This window comes from Bos mutus, chromosome X (genome assembly GCF_027580195.1).
Source record: "Bos mutus isolate GX-2022 chromosome X, NWIPB_WYAK_1.1, whole genome shotgun sequence".
Classification (NCBI taxonomy): domain Eukaryota; kingdom Metazoa; phylum Chordata; class Mammalia; order Artiodactyla; family Bovidae; genus Bos; species Bos mutus.
Window position 1 is genome coordinate 363,733 of NC_091646.1, and position 23,318 is coordinate 387,050.

Below are 23,318 nucleotides of genomic sequence, written 5' to 3' on the forward strand. Positions count from 1 at the left end.
CATTACTGGAGGATTCCCCAAAATTACTCCAGAGCTTGAGGAATCGCCCTCCAACCTGCTGGAAGAATAGACTTTCCATAAGTCCACAAGATGGGGACTTGGAATTGTTATTATACAAATCTGCACTTAATTTGTCATATCAGGATGGTGCCATCTAGAAACCTACAGGTTAACTGAAAAAGGCAACAATGCATACAGAGACATGGAAGTATGAGGAAAAGCGTGGTGCATTTAAGCAAATGCAAGCATGATATGCTGTGCAACTGGCATGCAATAGGATGGTAGGAGATGAAGACAATCAGGTAGGGTTCGGATCACGGTGAACTTTGTACATCATGCTCCAGGATTTGGATTCAATCCATTAGGTCATGGGTAACCCACTGAAGGGCTTCAAGCAGGGAAGAGAGTAATACGATCAGTTGTACATTTAGAGATGTCCAAGTCTCAACAATCTTTGACTACAAAAAAAGGTGACACCTTCTTCCAATCCCCAAAGGTAACTTCAGTTAACGGTTTTCTAATTAAATGTTTTTCGATATATTTAGCTATTTACAGAGTTTTTACTTTTTAAAAAAATAGATCACACTGTGTGAATTGTTCTGTGACTTTATGTCACTTAATATTATACCATGGACATTTTTTGTGTCAGTACTCACAGAATTCACCTTACCATTTTTACGGGCAGCGTAGTACATTCAGCCCTCCATATCTGCCAGTTCACATTAGCATATGTGGAGTTCAGACTGTACTACAACATTTTACATGAGACTTACACAATTTTAATAAGAGACTTGAACATCTGGGGATTCCAGAGGTAGTAGGTGGGGGAGGGAGGGGGTGCGGAGACAGGATTGTGCAACCAATCCCCAGTGGATACCAAGGCACAACTGTTTATGGATGTACATATTCCTGTCATTTAAGAAAAAAATTCTAATCATCACACTTCATTGTTTCTTTTTCCCCTTTCCTTATTTTTGCTGGACTGACTGAATTTCCTTTTTCCTTTTTTTTTTTTTAGCTATTAGTGGTTGGGAAGTTCTATGAACTATTTCTATTCTATTGATGCTTATCTTTCAGTTTTGTTTATTTATACAAATGACACACAAACGTTTTGTAAATACAAAGTATAGAAGAATATAGGATAAAAAGTGGAAGTGTCTGTTCACTAAGTGTTGTGTATAGCTTTCCTCAGTATTTATGTATATATATATATATTTATACAAATAGAAAGCTTTAGTGTTTTTTTAAAATGGTATCATTACTATATGTATAGCTCTACAATTTGCTTTTTAAGCCTAATATACACTGGAGATCTTTTCATAACAGTACATGAAGGTCTATCTAATTCTTTTTAAGGGCTGTGTACTATTTTGTAATAAAAACATACCACATTTTATGTAACCATTCCCCTATTTTGGAACATTTGGTTACTTCCAATTGTTGATACAACAAACAATGAATATCTTGTAACACAGACCTTTGTGTCTGTGTAGAAGTATTTCTGGGGATATATTAGAAATAGAATTGGTCAGACAAAAGGTATATTTAAATTTTGATAGACAGCTATATTAGTATTAAGGAATGTTGCAGATACACACCCACCATCAGAATGACCACCGACTGTGCACACCATTAGCAACACTAAATATGATCAAACTTTATTATAAAGTTTTTGTAAAATTACATGAGTTCATTCTCACTAAAACAACCACAACAAAGTAAAACCAGAAATGCCCACTTGATCACCATCCCCTGATCCCGCTGCTGCTGCTGCTGCTAAGTCGCTTCAGTCGTGTCCGACTCTGTGTGACCCCATGGGCTGCAGCCTACCAGGCTCCTCCATCCATGGAGTTTTCTAGGCAAGAGTACTGGAGTGGGTTGCCATTGCCTTCCCCACCTGATCCCTCTGCTGCTGCTGCTACTGCTAAGTCGCTTCAGTCGTGTCCGACTCTATGCGATCCCATAGACGGCAGCCCACCAGGCTCCCCGGTTCCTGGGATTCTCCAGGCAAGAACACTGGAGTGGGTTGCCATTTCCTTCTCCAATGCAGGAAAGTGAAAAGTGAAAGTGAAGTCGCTTAGTCGTGTCCAACTCTTAGCGACCCCATGGACTGCAGCCCTCCAGGCTCCTCCGTCCATGGGATTTTCCAGGCAAGAGTACTGGAGTGGGGTGATCCCTCTAGGGGAAACTAATTTCCACCTTTAATAAAAAAATAATAATTTTTTATTAAAGGTTTCATTATACTTGATCTTCTCAGGAATAACTTGGTAATTGACTCAAGCTTCCTAGACATATTCTTAACAATTATTTGGACTTAAAGTGTTATAAGTTCATTTACTCACCAGAAAATGCTTCACCTTTACTGCCTTCTGGGACGGCTTCATTGTCACTTCCATCCAATGATCCAGGTGACTGTGACATCGTCTATACTTGGGAGCTAGGTTAAAGAACAGAGAATTCAGTTTTACAGCTGCCCTCTCCCATATCTCTATGGCCTTATGGATTCAATGACTCTGGTTTCCCAACTAATTTTACCATATTCGTTTCCTATCTTCAAGAAAATCCTCACAATTTCCACCCACTATTCATACCCTTCCCTTGTGATTCCCTATGGCTATGGATCTATTCTTATTTCTCTTCATTCATTGAAAGCTAGTTTGGGGGAGAAAAAACACATCTGTTCAAACATCTTCAACTGGAAGTCTGACGTAGCCCTTCAAATCCTACCTCAAATTACGATGGCTTAGTGAAAGCGGGAAGGTAAAAAAAAAAAACACCTTTTTTCCCTATGGCTTGAGCCCCCCGCTGGCTTGAATGCATAGGACTAGGCTCCTCTCCAACTGTCCTGCAACTCTCTTGAGGGCTCTCCAAACTGTGAGCTCACTTGTGATTTGAGCCAGGTCTCTAAAGATTCTATTGTGACCTCATCAGGGCTACTGACCTATGGGAGGCAGTTTTCTAACAGATACTTTCTAACATACTTTGCCTTTAATTCTCCATCCTGCATGTTAATAAAAGCTGTAACTCTATAATCTCCCTCTTTTAAAAGTTTGAGAGTAACGAACGAAAGGACAGCATATAGAATAATTGAAAACTTGACTAAAGATGTGGCACCACTTAGGGTCTCTTGGCCGAAAAAGTAGGTCCATGTCAGTAAATTCAGACATGAAACCCCTCCCCGCGTTACCCAATCTCAAAGGAGTCACTTCACTCTCTGTCCTAGGGGCACGTACAGGATTGGTTGTTGTTTGTTGTTTTATCTACTTCTATCTCAAAACCTCAGGGCTCACAAGGTCGCGCTAAGCGGCAAGTGCCAAACCTTCGAGTTAAGTCCTGCCTACCAAGGTTGGATTTCCCGTGGACTTATTGGGTTTCAAGGATAATTGACAACAAATCTGACCTATCCCTTCAGGGGAAACCCCTCTTGGCTAGTGAGCGCCAAAAAAGGAACACCTCAAAAGATCTACTGTCGATGGATATGTTTGTTCCCCTAAGTCTGAGTTATTCACTTTTATAATAATACCTATGGGACATTGGCAGGTCAACCAAAGTTGCTCTATTTCAAGACCAGTGCACTTCCTGAACTAACACTAATGAGTGGGAAAGTTCTGACTCCCCTCAGGGTCTCCTTGCACACCATCCCAGTGGAGAGGGAGGGGCGGCAGGCTCTTCACGTGGTCTCCACTGAGCGCCGGGTGGAAGAAATGAGATGGCAGCCTCGAGGTAGCCTGCCCAGGGTGGCATAGCTGAGGGGTGGGACGCAGTTTTTCTGTGGCATTTGGCTAGAGTACACCAGTTTTCCTAAAATGTTCTGTCTTGCTAGGTTGCTCCTTTCCTGATCCTTTGTCTAGGGACAGCTGAATTTGGGGAGTCCTTATTTGTCTTGCTGGTTGATGTTTCACACATACCTTTTCCACTATTGTGAATGGGATACTTCTTTTTCCTGTTTCTATTTCTAGTACTGTTAGAATACAATAAAGCTATTAGAATATAACAATAGAATGTTAATTGTACAATCTACCTGGGGGGTATATTGGTGATTATTGTGAAATTCATTACACTTTTCTATGTGTTTAAAGGGTTTCCCAGGTGATGCTAATGGTAAAGAACCTGCCTGCTGATGCAGGAGACAAAAAAAGACTTGGTTTCTATCCTAGTGGTGGGAAGATCCCCTGGAGGAGGAAATGGCAACCCACTCCGGTATTCTTTCCTGGAGAATTCCATGGACAGAGGAGCTTGGTGGGCTACAGCCTATGAGGTCACAAAAAAAGAGTCAGATGCAGCTGAGCACGCATGCACATACCATACAATTTACACCTTCAAGGTGTAAAATTCAATGATTTTAGCGAATTCCAGATACATGTAACCATTACTAGTCAGTTTCAGAACATTTCTGAAACCCGTGAAAGACACCTCATACCCTTAAGGTATTGTCCCCTCTACCTCTGCATCCTGTGGGTGGGAAGATTCCCTGAAGAAGGAAATGGCAACCCAATCTAGTATCCTTGCCTGGAAAATCCCAGGAGGAGCCTGGAAGTCTATAGTCCATGGGGTCGCAAAGAGTCAGACATGACTTATAGACTAAACAACAACAACAACCCAAAGGAGTGCCTTTTTCTAATCAGCTCACCGAAAGGGGGCACTTTTTTTGTGTACAGTTTTTCTGCTCTGAGATCATGCCTGCTATTTGTCACCTTGGTGCTCTCAGAAGCACTGACATGCAGATAACTGGATTTCTCAATCTTAATGCACCCTTATTAGAAGTCTTGACTAATCAGAAGCCAGAACTGGAACAGGCCTTTTCCCCTGGTCTCTCAGAGTGAGCCACTATCATTGCCTCGGTCAAACTGACGGAAGAAAATGACTTTGTTCAGATTAGATCAAGATGGCGGCCTAACTGCTTGTAACTTTCTCTCCATCCTCTCTTCTCCAAATCTCTTAAAACATCAGAATAGCAAAAGGACAAAGACTGGTATAATTAAAGCAAACTGTTCCATCAGCAGTTCAGAAATTGTGAAGATCCCTTGAGGATAGAAATTGAATATGATCATAGTGATAAAAGAGAAGGAGGAGTCCAGTTAAAAACCTGCAAGGGAAAATTACTGGATTAAATCCAGAGAAAATAAAATTCCAGAATGAATAAATGCAAAGAGGAGGGGAGGCTCTCCTGTCAATTAAAGAATTGCATTCTGGAAAGAAGGATCAGTTGGGCCCCCTTGTGATCAGTCCTACACCCCCTTCCCCAGCCAATTCCAAGGTTAAAGCCTAAAATTTCACACTAAAGAAAGTAAGCTATTTGCTTCCAAAAACTTGCTAGTGGAAAATCCCATGGATGGAGGAGCCTGGTAGGCTCCAGTCCATGGGGTCTCTAGGAGTTGGGCACGACTGAATGACTTCACTTTCACTTTTCACTTTCATGCATTGGAGAAGGAAATGGCAACCCACTCCAGTGTTCTTGCCTGGAGAATCCCAGGGACAGAGGAGCCTGGTGGGCTGCCGTCTATGGGGTCGCACAGACTCGGACACGACTGAAGTGACTTAGCAGCAGCAGCAGCAGCAGGAAAAAAAAAAAAAAACTACAGAGCAGACTTGGTGTAATCTGGACTTCCACAAGATATATGGAAAAACAAAAAGAGAGAAGCAACTTTGGACAGGAGAGAAATACAGTAAAGTTCTCCACTGCCAGAGTAAAACTGTTTTGGCAATTTGCAGGGAGTAAGGAGAATGGCCCTTTCTGACTCTGGCAGAAGCACTTACCTTAAAGGGGAGCCTGACAGTTCAACACACACAACCCATTTATACAAAGTCCTTCTGCTAAGGAGAGGGGACAGAGACACACAGCTGCAGAGGGAACCCAGGCAACCTATCTTTGCTAATCAATTTGTCCCTTATTCACTAATATGCACAGACAACAAAAGATTACCAGAAGTAGTTGGAGAAAGCGTACAACATAAAAAGAAGAATCAAGGCCTTCGATAGAAAATAATCCAGAAAGTTCTGAAAAGCAAAACATGAATTTGCAGAGCTGGCAACTATATATATAGCATTTACATTGTATTTACAACTATTTACATAGCATTGACATGTATTAGGTATTATCAGTAACCCAGAGATGATTTAAAGTATCATGGGAGTTTTAATAATAACTCTAAATGGTACATAACCTTTAAAAATGTGAATCACTGTATTGTATACCTGTAACATATAATACTGTAAATCAACCATGCTTCAGTTTTTTTTAAGTTTATTTATTTTGTTTTGATTTTTGTTTGTTTTTTATATTCCGTACATGAGTATAAATCATACAGTATTTGTCTTTCTCCCATTTAACTTGTTTCACTTAGCACAAAAACCTCAAAGTTCATCCATGTTGTTGCAAAATGGCAAGATTTCTCTTTTATGGCTGAGTATATTCCATTGCAACAATATAAATGAACAAATCAAACCAAAACAAAGACATAGACACAGAGAATAGACTAGTGGTTACCAGAAGAAGGTGGGGAGGATGAAATGGAGATCAACTGTAAGGTTATGGATGGAAACTAAATTTTTGGTGGTGAGCATGTTGTAGGGTATACAGAAGTAGAAATATAATATACATATGAAGCTTATTTAATATTATAAATCAACATTACCTCAATAAAAATAAATACACTCCAAATATAATAATAAAGTACAGGGAAGGATGTGCATAGGTCATATGCAAATACCATGCCATTTTATAGGAGAGTTGAGCATCTGAGGATTTTGGCATCCATTGGGGTCCTGGAACCAATCCTCTGTGGATCCCGAGGGATGACTGTAAATAGAATGACTGGGAGGCTGGGTGGGGCGACTGGGTGGGAGCACGGACCCTGCCCCTTCGCAACTCCACCCGTGATGTCCCGGGGCGGGGGGGCGGCGGGGGGGTCGCCGGTCTCAGACCGGCTGCAAGCACAGGCTCTGAAGGCTCAGACCCCTCTGCTCTCCATGGGCATCTGCCAGGCAGGGCACTACCTGCATCTCTTCCTGGCCCACCACCCACCTCTGGTCTGTGCCACTTTGATCCTGCTGCTTCTTGGCCTTTCTGGCCTGGGTCTTGGTGGCTTCCTCCTCACCCACAGAACTGACCTGCACAGCCCTGACATCTCCCAGGACTGGGTCTCCTTGAGATCTTTTGGCCAGCTGGCCCTGTGCCCAGTGAATGGGACAGTCACAAGGAAGGGGCGTGGATCTCATGTCGTGGGCTTACTGGCCACCTTGAACTTTGGAGATGGTCCAGACAGGAACAAGACCCAGACATTCCAAGCCCAGGTCCAGGGTAGCCCGATGGGATTGAAAGGATCTTTTGCAGGAAAGCTGGTGCTCGTTACGGCCAGGGTGACCACAGAAAGGACCCCAGGAATCTGCCTGTAGTTTAGTGCTACTCCAGAAATCCTGCCCTCCAGCCAGCCACCGATACCCTGCTCAGAGGAGGGAGCAAGAAATGCCACCCTGAGCCCTAGAATGGCTGAGGAGTGTGTCAGTGTCTGGAGCCACAAAGGTCTCGTGCTCATCAAGTTGCTCACCTCGGAGGAGCTGATTCTGTGTGGCTCTCAGCTGCTGGCTTTGGGCTTCTCCCTGATTCTGTTCTGTGGCCTCTGCTGTCTCACTGCAGCGTGCTTCCATCCGCGCCGGGAGTCCCACTGGTCTAGAACCCAGCTCTGAGGGCTCTGGCCTAGTTTCCGTCTCGCTCTCAGGTGTGGATCAACTTCTTGGGCCTTGATTCTGAGTTGGAAGAGATGTTACAAAAAGTGGAGAGCTGAAATGTGGGAGGAAATAAAAGACTTTTTTGCTCAAAAAATAAATAAATAAATAGAATGACTGGCCCTGAGTGGGGAAGGATGAGGAGTGAAGTAATACAAGGAACAAAGCTCCAATTTGCAGATTCTAATTTTTTGATATATTCAGAACACATTGTAGGCATATTCAGAACCTTTATGAATTACTCAGGTAAGTATTATAGCAAGTGAAAGTGTTAGTCGCTGAGTCGTGTCCGACACTTTGTGACCCCATGGACTGTAGCCCACCAGGCCCCTCTGTCCATGGGATTCTCCTGGCAAGAATACTGGAGTGGGTTGCCATTCCCTTCTCCAGCGACTCTTCTCCACCCAGGGATTGAACTTGTGTCTCCTGCACTGAAGGCAGATTCTTTACTGTCTGAGCCAACACGGAAGCCCAACTACAGTAAAATGAAATAAATGAATCTGAAAAAGAGGATGATGTGAAATAGAAATAGCGGTGAGCAAAGAAACAGTAAAAAAAAAAAAAAAAAAAAGTTAAATGGAACGGGATGAGGGTAGACAGTTGTATGTTGTATGTTTGGTACCAGGCAGATGAAGGCAATCCAATCTTCCTTTGTATCTTATATATAAAGTAGGATGTGATGGTTAGGGGAAGGGTGGCAAAACTTTGAGAAACATGGAGAAGGTTTGAAATAGTTCAGAATAACTTAATAAGACATAAGTACTGGGGTTGCTGGGCAGACTTTCAGACATATTTGAAGTGAGGTATTTCTCTAAGAAATCATCAGATCATGTGAATAAGTAAGGATATAGAGAAGCTCATACCACTACTTAACAAGGTTGAGTATATATATGTGTGTACATATATATGAGATTCAGTTCAGTTCAGTTCAGTCACTCAGTCGTGTCCGACTCTTTGCGACCCCGTGAACTGCAGCACGCCAGGCCTCCCTGTCCATCACCAATTCCCGGAGTTCACCCAAACCCATGTCCATTGAGTCAGTGATGCCATCCAACCATCTTATCCTCTGTCGTCCCCTTCTCCTCCTGTCCTCAATATTTCCCAGCATCAGGGTCTTTTCAAATGAGTCAGCTCTTCACATCAGGTGGCCAAAGTATTGGAGTTTCAGCTTCAACATCAGTCCTTCCAATGAATATTCAGGACTGATTTCCTTTAGGATGGACCGGTTAGATCTCCTTGCAGTCCAAGGGACTCTCAAGAGTCTTCCCCAACACCACAGTTCAAAAGCACCAATTCTTCGGTGCTCAGCTTTCTTTATAGTCCAACTCTCGCATCCATATGTGACCACTGGAAAAACCATAGCCTTGACTAGATAGACCTTTGTTGGCAAAGTAATGTCTCTGCTTTTCAGTATGCTGTCTAGGTTGGTCATAACTTTCCTTCCAAGGAGTAAGCGTCTTTTAATTTCATGGCTGCAAACACCATCTGCAGTGATTTTGGAGCCCCCCAAAATAAAATCTGACACTGTTTCCACTGTTTCCCCGTCTATTTCCCATGAAGTGATGGGACCAGATGCCATGATCTTCGTTTTCTGAATGTTGAGCTTTATGCCAACTTTTTCACTCTCCTCTTTCACTTTTATCAAGAGGCTTTTTAGTTCTTCTTCACTTTCTGCCATAAGGGTGGTGTCATCTGCATATCTGAGGTTATTGATATTTCTCCCGGCAATCTTGATTCCAGCCTGTGCTTCATCCAGCCCACCATTTCTCATGATGTACTCTGCATATAAGTTAAATAAGCAGGGTGACAATATACAGCCTTGACGTACTCCTTTCCCTATTTGGAAACAGTCTGTTGTTCCATGTCCAGTTCTAACTGTTGCTTCCTGACCTGCATACAGATTTCTCAAGAGGCAGATCAGGTGGTCTGATATTCCCATCTCTTTCAGAATTTTCCACAATATATGAGATTGCCTTGTACAAATATAAAATGCATTTATTTTTGCAAATACCCATAAGAACGTTTTCAGAAATAACTCATTTATTAGTCTGCAAAAATTCAGAAATCATAGGAATGACATTCTCTGATCACAATACAATAACATTAGAAATTAAAAACAGAAAAAGGGCCCCCTGAATTAACACACTTTAGAATTCTTTTCTGGTTCAAGTCCCTTGGATAACAGCTTTCTCCAGATAGAATTTATAGGCCATGAAATTCACCCTTTTAAAGCGCACAATTCAATGGTTTTAGTATATTTACAGAGTTGTGCAACCATTGTCACATTCTAATTTTAGAACACAGTCACCACCCCATAAAGACATCCTGTCCCTTTCCTCAGCTGCCTCTAAAGTGATCGGTCCTTCTGAGGAAGCTAAGGCAGTGTTGAGGTGAGGCCCTGACTTCATCCAGCCACTATAACCATTTCAGGCAGCCCCTGCTTAGCATTCACCTGCAGCATGGCCTCTGAGCTCACCTGCATCTGCTTGGCCTTCATCCTGCTCAGCAGTGAAGTGACAGTCCCGGAGGATAAGATCGATGCCCTCATTAAAGCAGCCGGTGTAAATGTTGAGCCTTTCTGCCCAGGCTTGTTTGCAAAGGCTTTGGCCAATGTCAACATCTGAAGCCTCATCTGCAATGTGGGGGCTGGTGGATCTGCCGTGGCAGGAGGTCTTGTCCCCTCCCCCACTGTTGCCCCAGCTGAGGAGAAAAAAGTAGAAGCAAATAAAGAAGAATCTGACGAGTCTCTTGATGACACGGGCTTTGGCTTTTTTGACTAAACCTTTTTGGTAACATGTTTAATAAAAAACTGAGCTCTTTGCTGCAGGAAAAAAAAAAGACTCCTGTATGCATTAGCTGACACATCCTATTCCCACCTTTCCCCGTACCCTGGCAACCACTGATCTACTTTCTGTCTCTATGTACTTGTCTATTCTGGACATTTCATATAATGGAGCTATATAATATGTGGCTTTTGTGATTGGCTTCTCTTACTTAGCCTAATATTTTCAAAGCTCATCCATGTAGTAACATGTCTCAGAATTCTTCATTTTTATGGCTGAATCATATTCTGTTGTATGGGTAAGTCAGATTTGTTTATTTCACCAGCTGAAGGATATTTGGGTTGTTTCTACTTTTTAACTATTATGAATAATGTTGCTATGAACATTCATGTACAAGCTTTTGTGTGGGGCTATGTTTTCATTTCTTGGGTAGATGCCTAGGAGTGGAATTGCTGGACCATTTGGTAACTCCATAGTTAACATTGGGCTTCCATGGTGGCTCAGATGATAAAGAATCTGCCTCAAGTGCAGGAGACCCAGGTTTGATCCCTGGGTGGGGAAGCTCCCCTGGAGAAGGGAATGGCAACCCACTCCAGTGTTCTTCCTTAGAGAATGCCATGGACAGAGGAGCCTGGCAGGCTACGGTCCATGGGGTCATAAAGAGTTGGACATGACTGAGCGACTAACACTTTTAAACTAATTAACACTACGTGGAACAGCTAAATTGTTTTCCAAAGTTGTACTATTTTGTCTTCCCACAGTGATGTGTGAGGGTGCCAGTGTCTCCATATCCTTGCCAACACATGATATTTTTTTGTATTTTTAATTATAGCCATCCTGATAGGGTATTTTCTAAACATTTAACAAGCTCTTTTAGTATAGTTTCAGATTGACAGAAAAGACATAAGAATATTACAGAGAGCTCATATATATACCCTGTATCCAGTTTTTTCTATTTTTAATATTACTATGGTACATTTATCACAACTAGTTAACTCATGTTGTTCACTTGCTCAATCGTGTCTGACACTTTGCGACCCCATGGACTGCAGCACACCAGGCCTCCCTGTCCTTCACCATCTCCTGGAGTTTGCTCAAACTCATGTCCGTTGAGTCGGTGATGCCATCCAATAATGAGCCAATATTGATACACTATTATTAACTATATGTCCATATTTTTTTTCAGTTTTCCTTAGTTTTTACCAAAATGCCCCCTTTTCTCTTTCAGGACCCCACCCAAAATCCACATTATCTTTAGTGATCATATCACTTACGGCTGTTCTTGGCTGTGACCATTTCTTAGACCTTCCTTGTTTTTGACGACCTTGACAGTTCTAAGGAGTCTGGTCAGATATTTTGTAGAATATCCTTCAGTTTGTGTTTGTCTAATGCATTTTCCATAATTATACATCACAGCAAGGGTACATGTTCTCAACTTGACTTATCATTGATGAGTGAACCTTGAGTGCCTGGCTGAGGCAGTGTTTGGCTTGTTTTTCTATTGCAACACTCCTCTTTTTCTCTTTTTACAAACTCCACTGTTTATAAGGAAGTTATTATGCACATCCTACACTTAAGGAGTGGGCAGTTATGCTCCCCTGGCTTGAGAAACTATCTACATAAATTATTTGGAATTCTTCTGTACAGGAGATTTATCTACTCTCCTTTTATTTATTTATTCGATCATTTGTTAATATCAGTATGGATTTGTTAATATTTATTCTATACTTTGAATTATAATCCAATGATATTTAATTTTATTACTCAAATTGTTTCAAATTTGGCCATTGAAAGCTCTTTCAGTTGGCTCCTGTATCCCTTTGACATACATCTATAAAGGGTTTTTTTTTTTATCTGCTTGTTCAGTTTTATATAATAAAAAAAAGTACGGTGCTCCTGCTCTTGGCTCATTTTATATTTTCCCTGCCCCAGTCTTAGAGTCAGCCATTTTTCCATGGAGCCCTGGCTCCTTCTATTGGAGAACGGAGACAATTTGGTGCTATCTACTAAATTAAATATCCACTTAGGCCTCAACTTTACTATTCTACTAGGTATATAGCTCAAAGAAATATTGGCATTTGTTTGTAAGGGATATATGCAGGCAATTTTTGTGTGTAAGCATTTAAAATATGATAGTCTGTGTATGAGCAATTCACTTAAATATTTATTGCACGCTGATTATGAGTTCAGCACCAATCTAGGCCTTGGTAATATAGCAGGGATTCTTGGCATTTACCATTTAGTGGGGGAAACAATCAACAAAAAGATAGGTAAGTAACATCAGGCAGTCCTGTCAGTCAGGGTACTGGCAGAAAAGAGAGGTACATTTAAAATGAAGGATTGATATGGTTTAATCATTAAAATCTACTGCAGGGCACAGAGCAGGGTGGAAAGGGGGAAAGTGGATACGGATAGGCAAAGCAAGAATATTCAGGGAAGGGGTGATAGTACTATGGGGAAAGGTAAAGAAGAGTAAAAGAGAGAGTGTAAAATGGGGCATTCTTTTAGATAGTGTTAGGATGAGGTGCAGAGAAGGCAACGGCACCCCACCGCAGTACCCTTGCTTGGAAAATCCCATGGACGGAGGAGCCTGGTGGGCTGCAGTCCATGGGATCGCGAAGAGTCAGACACAACTGAGCGACTTCACTTTCACTTTTCACTCTCGTGCATTGGAGAAGGAAATGGCAACCCACTCCAGTGTTCTTGCCTGGAGAATCCCAGGGACAGCAGAGCCTGGCGGGCTGCTGTCTATGGGGTCACACAGAGTCGGACACGACTGAAGCGACTTAGCAGCAGCAGCAGGAGCAGGATGAGGTGGCCTTTGAATAATGGCATGAGTGAAGGGAGGGAGAGAGACAAGTAGATATCTAAGAGAAGTCGTTCTAGGAAAAGGGGAAAAGTGGCAAGACCCTGAAGTGTTATTCACACAATGAAATATTATACATCAATCAAAATGAATGAACTATAGTAATATGCAAAGATACACAGATGAATCTTAGAAAAGTAAATATTAAGGAGGAAAAATTAGGTTCTGAAAGAGTACATACAGCTACAACCTAATAACCTTTCTATAAAGTTAAAATAAGTTATAATAAATAACATACTTTAAGATGAGCTTCCCTGGAGGTCCAATGGTTAAGTTTGTGCACTTCCAACACAGAGGGCTCAGGTTCAATCCCTGGTGGGGGAACTAAGATTCCACATGCTGTACCATGCCACCAGAAAGTTTTTTATATATATATATATATATATATATATATATATATATATATATACACTTATATATATATAAATATATATAATATAAAAATATAAATATATATACTTATATATATAAACATATATAATATAAAATATAAAAATATATACTTATATATATAAATATATATAATATAAAATATAAATATATACACTTATATATATAAATATATAATATAAAAATATAAATACATATACTTATATATATAAAATATATATATATACTTTAAGAAAGAAAGACTCATATCCACATATGTATGCATACACACATGTATATAACATATATTTATGTTTTATATATATATCATGTATGTTTGTGAATATATGGGTGGGCTTCCCTGGCTCAGTGGTAAAGAATACGCCTGCAATGCAGAAGATGCAGGTTTGATCCCTGGGTAGGGAAGATCTCCTGGAGAAGGGAATGGTAACACTCCAGTATTCTTGTCTGGAGAATCCCATGGACAGGGGAGCCTGGCAGGCTACAGTCCATGGGGTCACAAAGAGTCAGACAGAACTTAGCGACTAAACAACAACAACATGTATGTATAAAGTAAAACTGTATTAAATAGAGCACCACAAAATGATGAACACAAGATTCAGGATGATGATCCTTTGCCAGGTGCTGAGGGGAGGCAGACGAATGAGATTGGGGGCCATATAGTCAGATTTAGTTATTAAGTTCATGGATGCTTGTTACATTATTAAAAACAACTAACTAAAAGTGAATATGCTTGGATTAATAAGAGAATGTAAGCGAGACAGCAAAAGAGACACAGAAATATCGAACAGTCTTTTGGACTCTGTGGGAGAGGGAGAGAGTGGGAAGATTTGGGAGAATGGCATTGAAACATGTATAATATCATATATGAAACGAGTTGCCAGTCCAGGTTCGATGCACGATACTGGATGCTTGGGGCTGGTGCACTGGGACGACCCAGAGGGATGGTACGGGGAGGGTGGAGGGAGAGGGGTTCAGGATGGGGAACACATGTATACCTGTGGTGGATTCATGTTGATGTATGACAAAACCAATACAATATTGTAAAGTAATTAACCTCCAGTTAAAATAAATAAATTTATATTAAAAAATAAGAGACTGTGCCATCAATAAAAGATTTGATTAATTTATTTCTATTCATCCAAGGCCCAATGGAAAAAAAATAAGACTCTGAGAAGCAAGGGACCATACTTGGCATACTTGTAAAGTAGCAAAAAAGCCAGTGTGGCTGGAGCAGAGGGAGGGAAGGGGAGAGTAATAGTAGATGGAGGGGTGGAGGGGGCTGAACCGTGTAGGGCCTTCAGGGCAGGAGGACCTTGGATCTTGTTATAACTGAGATGGGAAGCCGCTGAAGGTTTTGAGCAAGAGAGTCAGAGGATCTGACTTATGTTTTAAAAGGTTCATCCTACCTACTGTGTAAAAAATAGATTGTAAGGGGGCAGGCATAAGAAATGAAAGCAAAAAGGCAAAACAAGTAAGAGACAAGTATGATAGTCAAGGTGACAGACGATAGTGATTTTGACTAAAGTCATACTGTTGGAGGTATGTGAGAAGTGATCAGATTTTGGATAAGTTTTGAAAGTAAAAATATTTGATAGAGATAGTATTTTGTAATGGACTAAGTGAAGGATGTGTGAGAAAGAGAGGGCTTCATGGATATTTGACACAAGAAAATATGAGGATGGAACTCCCATTTATTGAGATGAGGATGACTGCATGTTGGGGAAGGGGCTGAAATTAAGAATTCTATTTTGGATATGAATTGTTTTCCAACGTCTGCTATTCAAGTGGAGATATTAACTTTGGATAGTCTGAAGTGTAGAGGAGATTTCCAGATTGGAGATTTAAAACTGGACATAAAAGGTATACAGATGGTATTTATAGGTATGAAACTGGCTTTTTAGTGTAACCAAGGGAAAAAACATGGACAAGAGAGTCACAGACTGAGTCCTAGAGCAATCCAATAAGAAAATGCTGAATAGAGGAGGAGAATTAACAACCAAAAGGATGTCCTTTTCCTTATAGGGGACTGGAATGCAAAAGTAGAAAGTCAAGAAACACCTGGAGTAACAGGAAAATTTGGCCTTGGAATACGGAATGAAGCAGGACAAAGGCTAAAAGAGTTTTGCCAAGAGAACGCACTGGTCATAGCAAACACCCTCTTCCAACAACACAAGACTCCACACATGAACATCACCAGATGGTCAACACTGAAATCAGATTGATTATATTCTTTGCAGCCAAAGATGGAGAAGCTCTATACAATCAGCAAAAACAAGACCAGGCACTGACTGTGGCTCAGATCATGAACTCCTTATTGCCAAATTCAGACTTAAATTGAAGAAGGTAGGGAAAACCACTGGACCATTCAGGTATGACCTAAATCAAATCCCTGATGATTATACAGTGGAAGTGAGAAATAGACTTAAGGGACTAGATCTGATAGAAAGAGTGCCTGATGAACTATGGACGGAGGTTCATGACATTGTACAGGAGACAGAGAGCAAGACCATCCCCAAGAAAAAGAAATGCAAAAAAGCAAGATGGCTGTCTGGGGAGGCCTTACAAATAGCCGTGAAAAGAAGAGAAGTGAAAAGCAAAGGAGAAAAGGAAATGATCTACCCATTTGAATGCAGAGTTCCAAAGAATAGCAAGGAGAGATAAGAAAGCCTTCCTCAGTGATCAATGCAAAGAAATAGAGGAAAACAATAGAATGGGAAAGACTAGAGATCTCTTCAAGAAAATTAGAGATACCAAGGAAACGTTTCATGAAAAGATGGGCAAAATAAAGGACAGAAATAGTATGGACCTAACAGAAGCAGAAGATATTAAGAAGAGGTGGCAAGAATACACAGAAGAACTGTACAAAAAAGATCTTCATTACCCAGATAATCACAATGGTGTGATCACTCATCTAGAGCCAGACATCCTGGAATGTGAAGTCAAATGGGCCTTAGGAAGCATCACTACAAACAAAGCTAGTGGAGGTGATGAAATTCTAGTTGAGCTATTTCAAATCCTGAAAGATGATGCTGTGAAAGTGCTGCACTCAGTATGGCAGCAAATTTGGAAAACTCAGCAGTGGCCACAGGACTGGAAAAGGTCAGTTTTCATTCCAGTCCCTAAAAAGGCAATGCCAAAGAATGCTCAAACTACTGCACAACTGCATCCATCTCACACGCTAGTAAAGTAATGCTCAAAATTCTCCAAGCCAGGCTTCAACAATACGTGTACCATGTACTTCCAGATGTTCAAGCTGGTTTTAGAAAAGGCAGAGGAACCAGAGACCAAATTGCCCACATCCGCTGGATCATCAAAAAAGCAAGAGAGTTCCAGAAAAACATCTACTTCTGCTTTATTGACTATGCCAAAGCCTTTGACTGTGTGGATCACAATAAACTGTAAAATTCTGAAAGAGATGAGAATACCAGACCACCTGACCCGCCTCTTGAGAAATCTGTATGCAGGTCAGGAAGCAACAGTTAGAACTGGACATGGAAAAACAGACTGGTTCCAAATAGGAAAAGGAATACCTCAAGGCTGTATACTGTCACCCTGCTTATTTAACTTATATGAAAAGTACATCATGAGAAATGCTAGGCTGGAAGAAGCACAAGCTGGAATCAAGATTGCCGGGAGAAATACCAATAACTTCAGATACGCAGATGACACCACCCTTATGGCAGAAAGCGAAGAAGAACTAAAGAACCTCTTGATGAAAGTGAAAGAGGAGAGTGAAAAAGTTGGCTTAAAGCTCAACATTCAGAAAACAAAGATAATGGTATCCGGTTCCATCATTTCATGGCAAATAGATACAGAAACAGTGGAAATAGTGACAGACTTTATTTTTTGGAGCTCCAAAATCACTGCAGATGGTGATTGCAGCCATGAAATAAAACGAGGGTTACTCCTTGGAAGAAAAGTTATGACCAACCTAGACAGCATATTAAAAAGCAGAGACATTCCTTTGCCAACAAAGGTTCATCTAGTCAAGGCTATGGTTTTTTCAGTAGTCATGTATGGATGTGAGATTTGGACTATAAAGAAATCTGAGCACCGAAGAATTGATGCTTTTGAACTGTGGTGTTGGGGAAGACTCTTGAGAGTCCCTTGGACTGCAAGGAGATCCAACCAGTCCATTCTAAAGGAAATCAGTCCTGAATGTTCATTGTAAGGACTGATGCTGAAACTGAAACTCCAATACTTTGGCTACCTGATTCGAAGAGCTGACTCATTGGAAAAGACCCTGATGCTGGGAAAGATTGAGGGCAGGAGGAGAAGAGGACTACAGTGGATGATGGTTGGATGGCATCACCAACTCAATGGAGATGAGTTTGAGTGAACTCCGGGAGTTGGTGATGGACAGGGAGGCCTGGTGTGCTGCAGTTCTTGGGGTTGCAAAGAGTCAGATAGGACTGAGCGACTGAACTGAACCACTGTGGGATAAATAGAATCAGGAGAGGGTTGTGTTAAGGAAGTTAAGGTACCAAACTGTTTCAAAAAGGAGATCATGGTCAACTCAAGTACTACTGAGAGTTTGGGCAAAATCAGAACTGGGAATGATGTGTGGTTTTGGCAAGATAGAGGTCACTGGTAACCTTGATCAATGAGAGGTGTTTCAGTGGCACAGTGGTGACAAAAGCCTGACTGGAGCAGGCTCAGGAAAAAATAGGAGGAGATGAATTAGAGATGGTGAGTAGAGGCAACTTAATCAAAGATTGTTGCCATAGTGAGGAACAGTGAAATTTCGTGGTAGCCAGAGTGGTATTTCATTTGCTCATTCAATGAGTATTTATTGAATGTCTACCTTGTGCCAAGAACTTGGATATAAAAGTGAACAAAAAAATAGACAAATCCTTGTCTTTGTGGAGCTTACAATTTAGCAGAGAAGCATAATAAATAATAATATAATAAATTTTATAGTATGTTAGAAAGTGAGACATGCTATAGAAAAATTGAACTAAGGAAAGGAATGGGGGGTGAGTGGATGACATTTTTAAATGGAAAGATTAGGGAAATACTTTACCGAGAAGGTAACATTTGAGCCAAGGTCTGAAGGAGGTGAGAATTATATGGTGATCTGAGGTAGAATTTTCCAGGTAGACCAGATGGCTCAGCAGTAAAGACTCCGCCTGCCATGCAGCAGGCACAGGAGATGTGAATTTGATCCCTGAGTTGGGATAATCCCCTGGAGGAGGAAATGAGGAACTGGGTGGGCTACAGTTCATAGGGTTGCATAGAGTCAGACATGACAGAGCATGCATGCAGACACAGACAGCTTCCAGGTAGAAGGACCAACCAGTGAGAAGACCTAACATGTGAGCAAACAGTGCAAAAACCCTAGGATGTGGTGTGTTGGAAAATAGCATGGTGGTCAGTGTAATTGGGGAAGATTAAGAGAAGGAGACAAAGAGTAGTAGAAAATGAAATGAACCAGGATCTTCAATGAACGAATGAGTGTGTGTGTGCTCAGTTGCTTCAGTCGTGTCTGACTCTTTACGATCCTATGGACTCTAGCCTGCCAGGCTCCTCTGTCCATGGGGATTCTCCAGCCAAAAATACAGGAGTGGGCTGCCATGCACTCCTCCAGGGGAACTTCCTGACCCGGGGATTGGACCTTCATCTCCTGCATTGCAGGCGGATTCTTTACGGCTGAGGCACAGGAGAAGCCTTCAACGAACCGTGAGTAGAGGACAACACAGAGGAAGTCGAGACGTAACCAGATGGTCTGAAGCTTAGAGGAAGAAGAATCAGGGTTGTGTTGTGTGTTTTACCTGAGGGTGAAGGAGGAATCGTTTGGAAGTTGTAGTGTGGCTGGAAGAGGATGCCGGGTCACCTCCTGACTCCCCAGTAAATGCAGTGTCTTGATGAGAATCACTTTCACTGGAAAGGGCTGAAAGGGAATTTCCAACCTCAGGGGAAAGCCAGGAGTATCAGTGGACACTCAGGGATGAGTTGGAGGATGGGTAGGAGAGTTTGTTAATCTTGGGATGGTGTTCCAGGGAGGCTTCGGAAGCACCTGGAAGTTAAGGTAGAAATGAGAGCACAGGTGGCAGGAGGAGAAGCACAGAGGAATGTAGGAATGAAGTTAGAGAAGCAGAATAACAACAACAGTAGTTTAATAACAACAATACAAATAATTTAACAACGCTTTGCATGGATTCTCTCATTTAATTCTCATAACAGCCTCAGAAAGTAGAGCCTTTATTTTGTAGCTGAGAAGAAAGGCACAAGGGTTCCAGCCACTTGCCCAAGATCACATAGCAAAAACACTGAACTGGGTGCTTACATACTGAAAGTGAAAGTGAAAGTTGCTCAGTCGTGTCCAACTCTTTGCAAACCCATGGACTATACAGTCCATGGCATTTTCCAGGCCAGACTACTGGAGTGGGTAGCCTTTCCCTTCTCCAGCAGATCTTCCCGACCCAGGAATCAAACTGGAATCTCCCTGCAGTGCAGGCGGATTCTTTACCAACTGAGCTATCAGGGAAGCCCCTTGGACAATGACAAAAGAGATAAGGGATTTGAGTGAGGCACAGTGGGTTTGGCTTACTATAAATTTGGCAAGATGATTAGTTCTGACAGTTCTGATAAACAGGGGTCTCTCAGCTTTCCCCAGATTTAACTGTATTTGGGACTGGAGGTAGGAGAGGCTGTTTTGTTGGTGTTCCTTATATTGTTCTGTATGGAAAGATCCAGGCAGTGGCTGGGCCAGTGTATTTTCTCACTTGTGGTCTGCAGAGTGATTGATAGGTGGGGGTAGTGGTGTGATTCTTAGGTATGTCTTGATCTTGTGGGGGATATAAAGCCAGGCTGCAGGGGGCTCTAAAGTATATGGCTGAGGGGCAGTTTGTGGGAAAAGTGACCTTAAGGGAAGACTACACAGGCTGCAGATTCTGAGATGAGAGATCCAGTGGTCCAATTCTTTCTTGCATTGAAAGTACCTCCCACAGTGTTCAAAGCTATGGCCCACCTCCTAAAGAAACCATTTTTTACTGGACACTCTAAAGGGTTTCCTGGTGACCCGGCTGGTAAAGAATCCACCTGCAATGCGGGAGACCTGGGTTCGAACCCTGGGTTGGGAAGATCCCCTGGAGAAGGGATAGGCTACCCACTCCAGTATTCTGGCCTGGAAAATTTCATGGACTGTATAGACCATCATGGGGTCGCAAAGAATCAGACACGACTGAGCGACTTGCACTCACTGAAGGGTTTTGGTGCCTTGCTTGTTGCTTGAGGAAGTTGAAGAAGAAAAGGAGGCCTCGCTGTAAGCTTCCTTGGGCAGCATTTTTGAGCCTCATGTCAAGATGCCCCTACAAAATTCTTTCAAAATTCTAAGACGACAAATACAATCCTGCAATGTTTAAAGCTTATTATAGCTAGGTTACTTGTTTTAGTAAAATGTATGCTAGAGTTGGGTTTTCTGTGTCCTGTGCTGCATGTACATTGAGGTCTCTTGTAAAATAAACTGCGTAGAACATTTCTGCATCAAATATAGTAGAGACAGCATATATGTCTAAAACATCAAGGTCCTTTACAACTATTGTGTGAATAAATGAAGTTCATTGTTTCAGTTTTTGAAGAGGTTTATTTTGAGATATTTCTTCTTTTATGACACGCTGTTTGTTGTAGCAGTGATTTATTTTGAAGATGAGTTCTGTCAGGAGTAAACCCCCAATTGTAGTCTTGGAAAAACAGAAGCCACTTTACAATGATCCTCTGAACAACGCAAAACCAGAAACACACTGCAGTGAAAAGTGGACCCTGCTTATGTATCTGTGTAGGTGGGTTATGAATAAAGGTGTTCATGCACGCATACAGAACTAAATACCTCCCTCATTAATACTAATGACCTAACTTGGCGTTTGTTATATTAATACTTCAGATTTGGTCTCTGTGATTATCAGAGTATATGAAAGTGGATTAAAATATGTATGCACATATAGCTATATGTCTATTCCATGCATGTGGGATTTGTTATAATTTAGAGTATGTATAATTTCTTTTTCCTTTTTTACTTTCTGGCTGTGACTGGAGGCAAGCAGGATCTTAGTTCCCTAACCAGAAATCAGACCTGCAACCCCCTGCAGTGGAAACGCTGAATCTTAACAGCTGGACAACCAGGGGAAGTCCCCTAGAGTACGTATAATTTTTATAGAATTAAACGTTGGCTATTATTTCTAGCACTGCAAATACTCAGCATAATACTTTTTAATAAGTCTAAAATTAGTTTCTGGCTATCCAGTGGTTAAGACTCTGAACTTCCAAGGCGGGGGGCCCGGGTTCCACCAATGGTTCAGGAACAGCTGTGCAGCAGCCAAAAAGTAAAATTAAAAGAAATTAAGAAGTTCAAGAAATTAGGAACTTCATCAAGGTGTTACTAGTTTGTGCTGTGTACTAAGTCGCTTCAGTCCTGTCCGACTCTGTGTGACCCCATGGACTGTAGCCCGCCAGGCTTCTCTGTCCATGGGATTCTCCAGGCAAGTATACTGGAGTGGTCTGCCATGCCCTCCTCCAGGCGATCTTCCAACCCATGGTTGGAACTGGTGTCTCTTATGTCTAATCTGCATTAGCAGGTGGGTTCTTTACCACTAACACCACCTGGGAAGTTTTTAGTTTGGGAGTTCATCAAGTTAAAATTTATTTGCTAGTGGAATACATTGTTATTACTATGGTGTTACCATGTTTAGATTGGATGCAAAACATCTGCTTTCCCCCACCTCAAACTGCTTAATAATAACTGTTTATGGCTGTTATGATGTATTAGCTGTTCCATGGCAGGCTTCTAGGATGATGTGAGAGTTGCCAGTAATATTCTCCTGCTTTGTAAGAAGTGTTAGCAGTATAGCACTAACCACAGCTGGGGTCTGGGCTTCAGTTTTGCATGTTCCTAAACAATATTTTCAATGTTAAAGAGTCGACTAATGCTGGGAAAGCAGATTAATGCTAAAGTCATTTACAAGAAACTGAGCTATAAACCGAATGACAATTTATTAATTTACAGTTGTTCATGTGGATATGATTTGAAAACAGAGTTCCTTCTGGGCAGAGCTTCATGGGAAGCTAAATTATAATCAGAAGATTGTTGCTACCATAGAATCAAGGCAAGGTGAGTTGTTAGTTGTACAATTCAAACACATAATGCTATTTGCTGTGATTGCTCCAAGCGTCCATTTCCCCAGCAGAGTATTTGCTCCTGGAAGAGACTGCTGTATTTGTTTTACAGATCAATGCACCCTACCCCACCGCCTGGGTAGAGCTTATTCAGGTTTTGTATTTTTCTATGCTTTCTCTTGGAGAAGAAAATGGCAACCCACTCCCGTATTCTTGCTTGAAGAATTCCATGGAAGAGAAGCCCGGAGGGCTACAGTCCATGGGGTCGCAGAGTCGACACGGCTGAGCGGCTAACGCACGCATGCTTTCTCTGCTGATCAAAACCCTTGATTTGCTCTCCTTTTTAAAATTACAGGTAAAACGTGTTTAATCTGTTATCTCTTCAATTAGATTAGTCTAGTATTGATCGCCTAGAGGCCATTCTACCATTCAAGGGAGGT

The 23,318-nt window shown here is 41.6% G+C and overlaps 1 protein-coding gene, 1 long non-coding RNA gene and 1 pseudogene across 3 annotated transcripts in view; 2 read left to right on the forward strand and 1 right to left on the reverse strand.

Annotated features, from left to right (window-relative positions):
• CUL4B (cullin 4B) overlaps positions 1-2,442 on the reverse strand; it is a 45,355-nt gene extending 42,913 nt beyond the window's left edge. For both annotated transcript variants that reach the window (XM_070365384.1, XM_070365383.1), the window contains exon 1: positions 2,343-2,442. In XM_070365384.1, the coding sequence (XP_070221485.1) occupies positions 2,343-2,421 (79 nt within the window). In that variant the 5' untranslated portion in view covers positions 2,422-2,442. The remainder of the gene's footprint in view (positions 1-2,342) is intronic.
• A 4,527-nt stretch (positions 2,443-6,969) lies between these two features.
• Positions 6,970-7,725, forward strand: LOC102281231 (insulin-like growth factor-binding protein 3 receptor pseudogene; annotated as a pseudogene).
• Positions 7,726-10,080: 2,355 nt separating this feature from the next.
• On the forward strand, positions 10,081-23,227 carry LOC138986321 (uncharacterized). The gene is made up of 3 exons (XR_011463148.1): positions 10,081-10,115; positions 22,769-22,873; positions 23,067-23,227. It is a non-coding gene; the product is annotated as an uncharacterized lncRNA (long non-coding RNA).
• Positions 23,228-23,318: the final 91 nt, after the last annotated feature.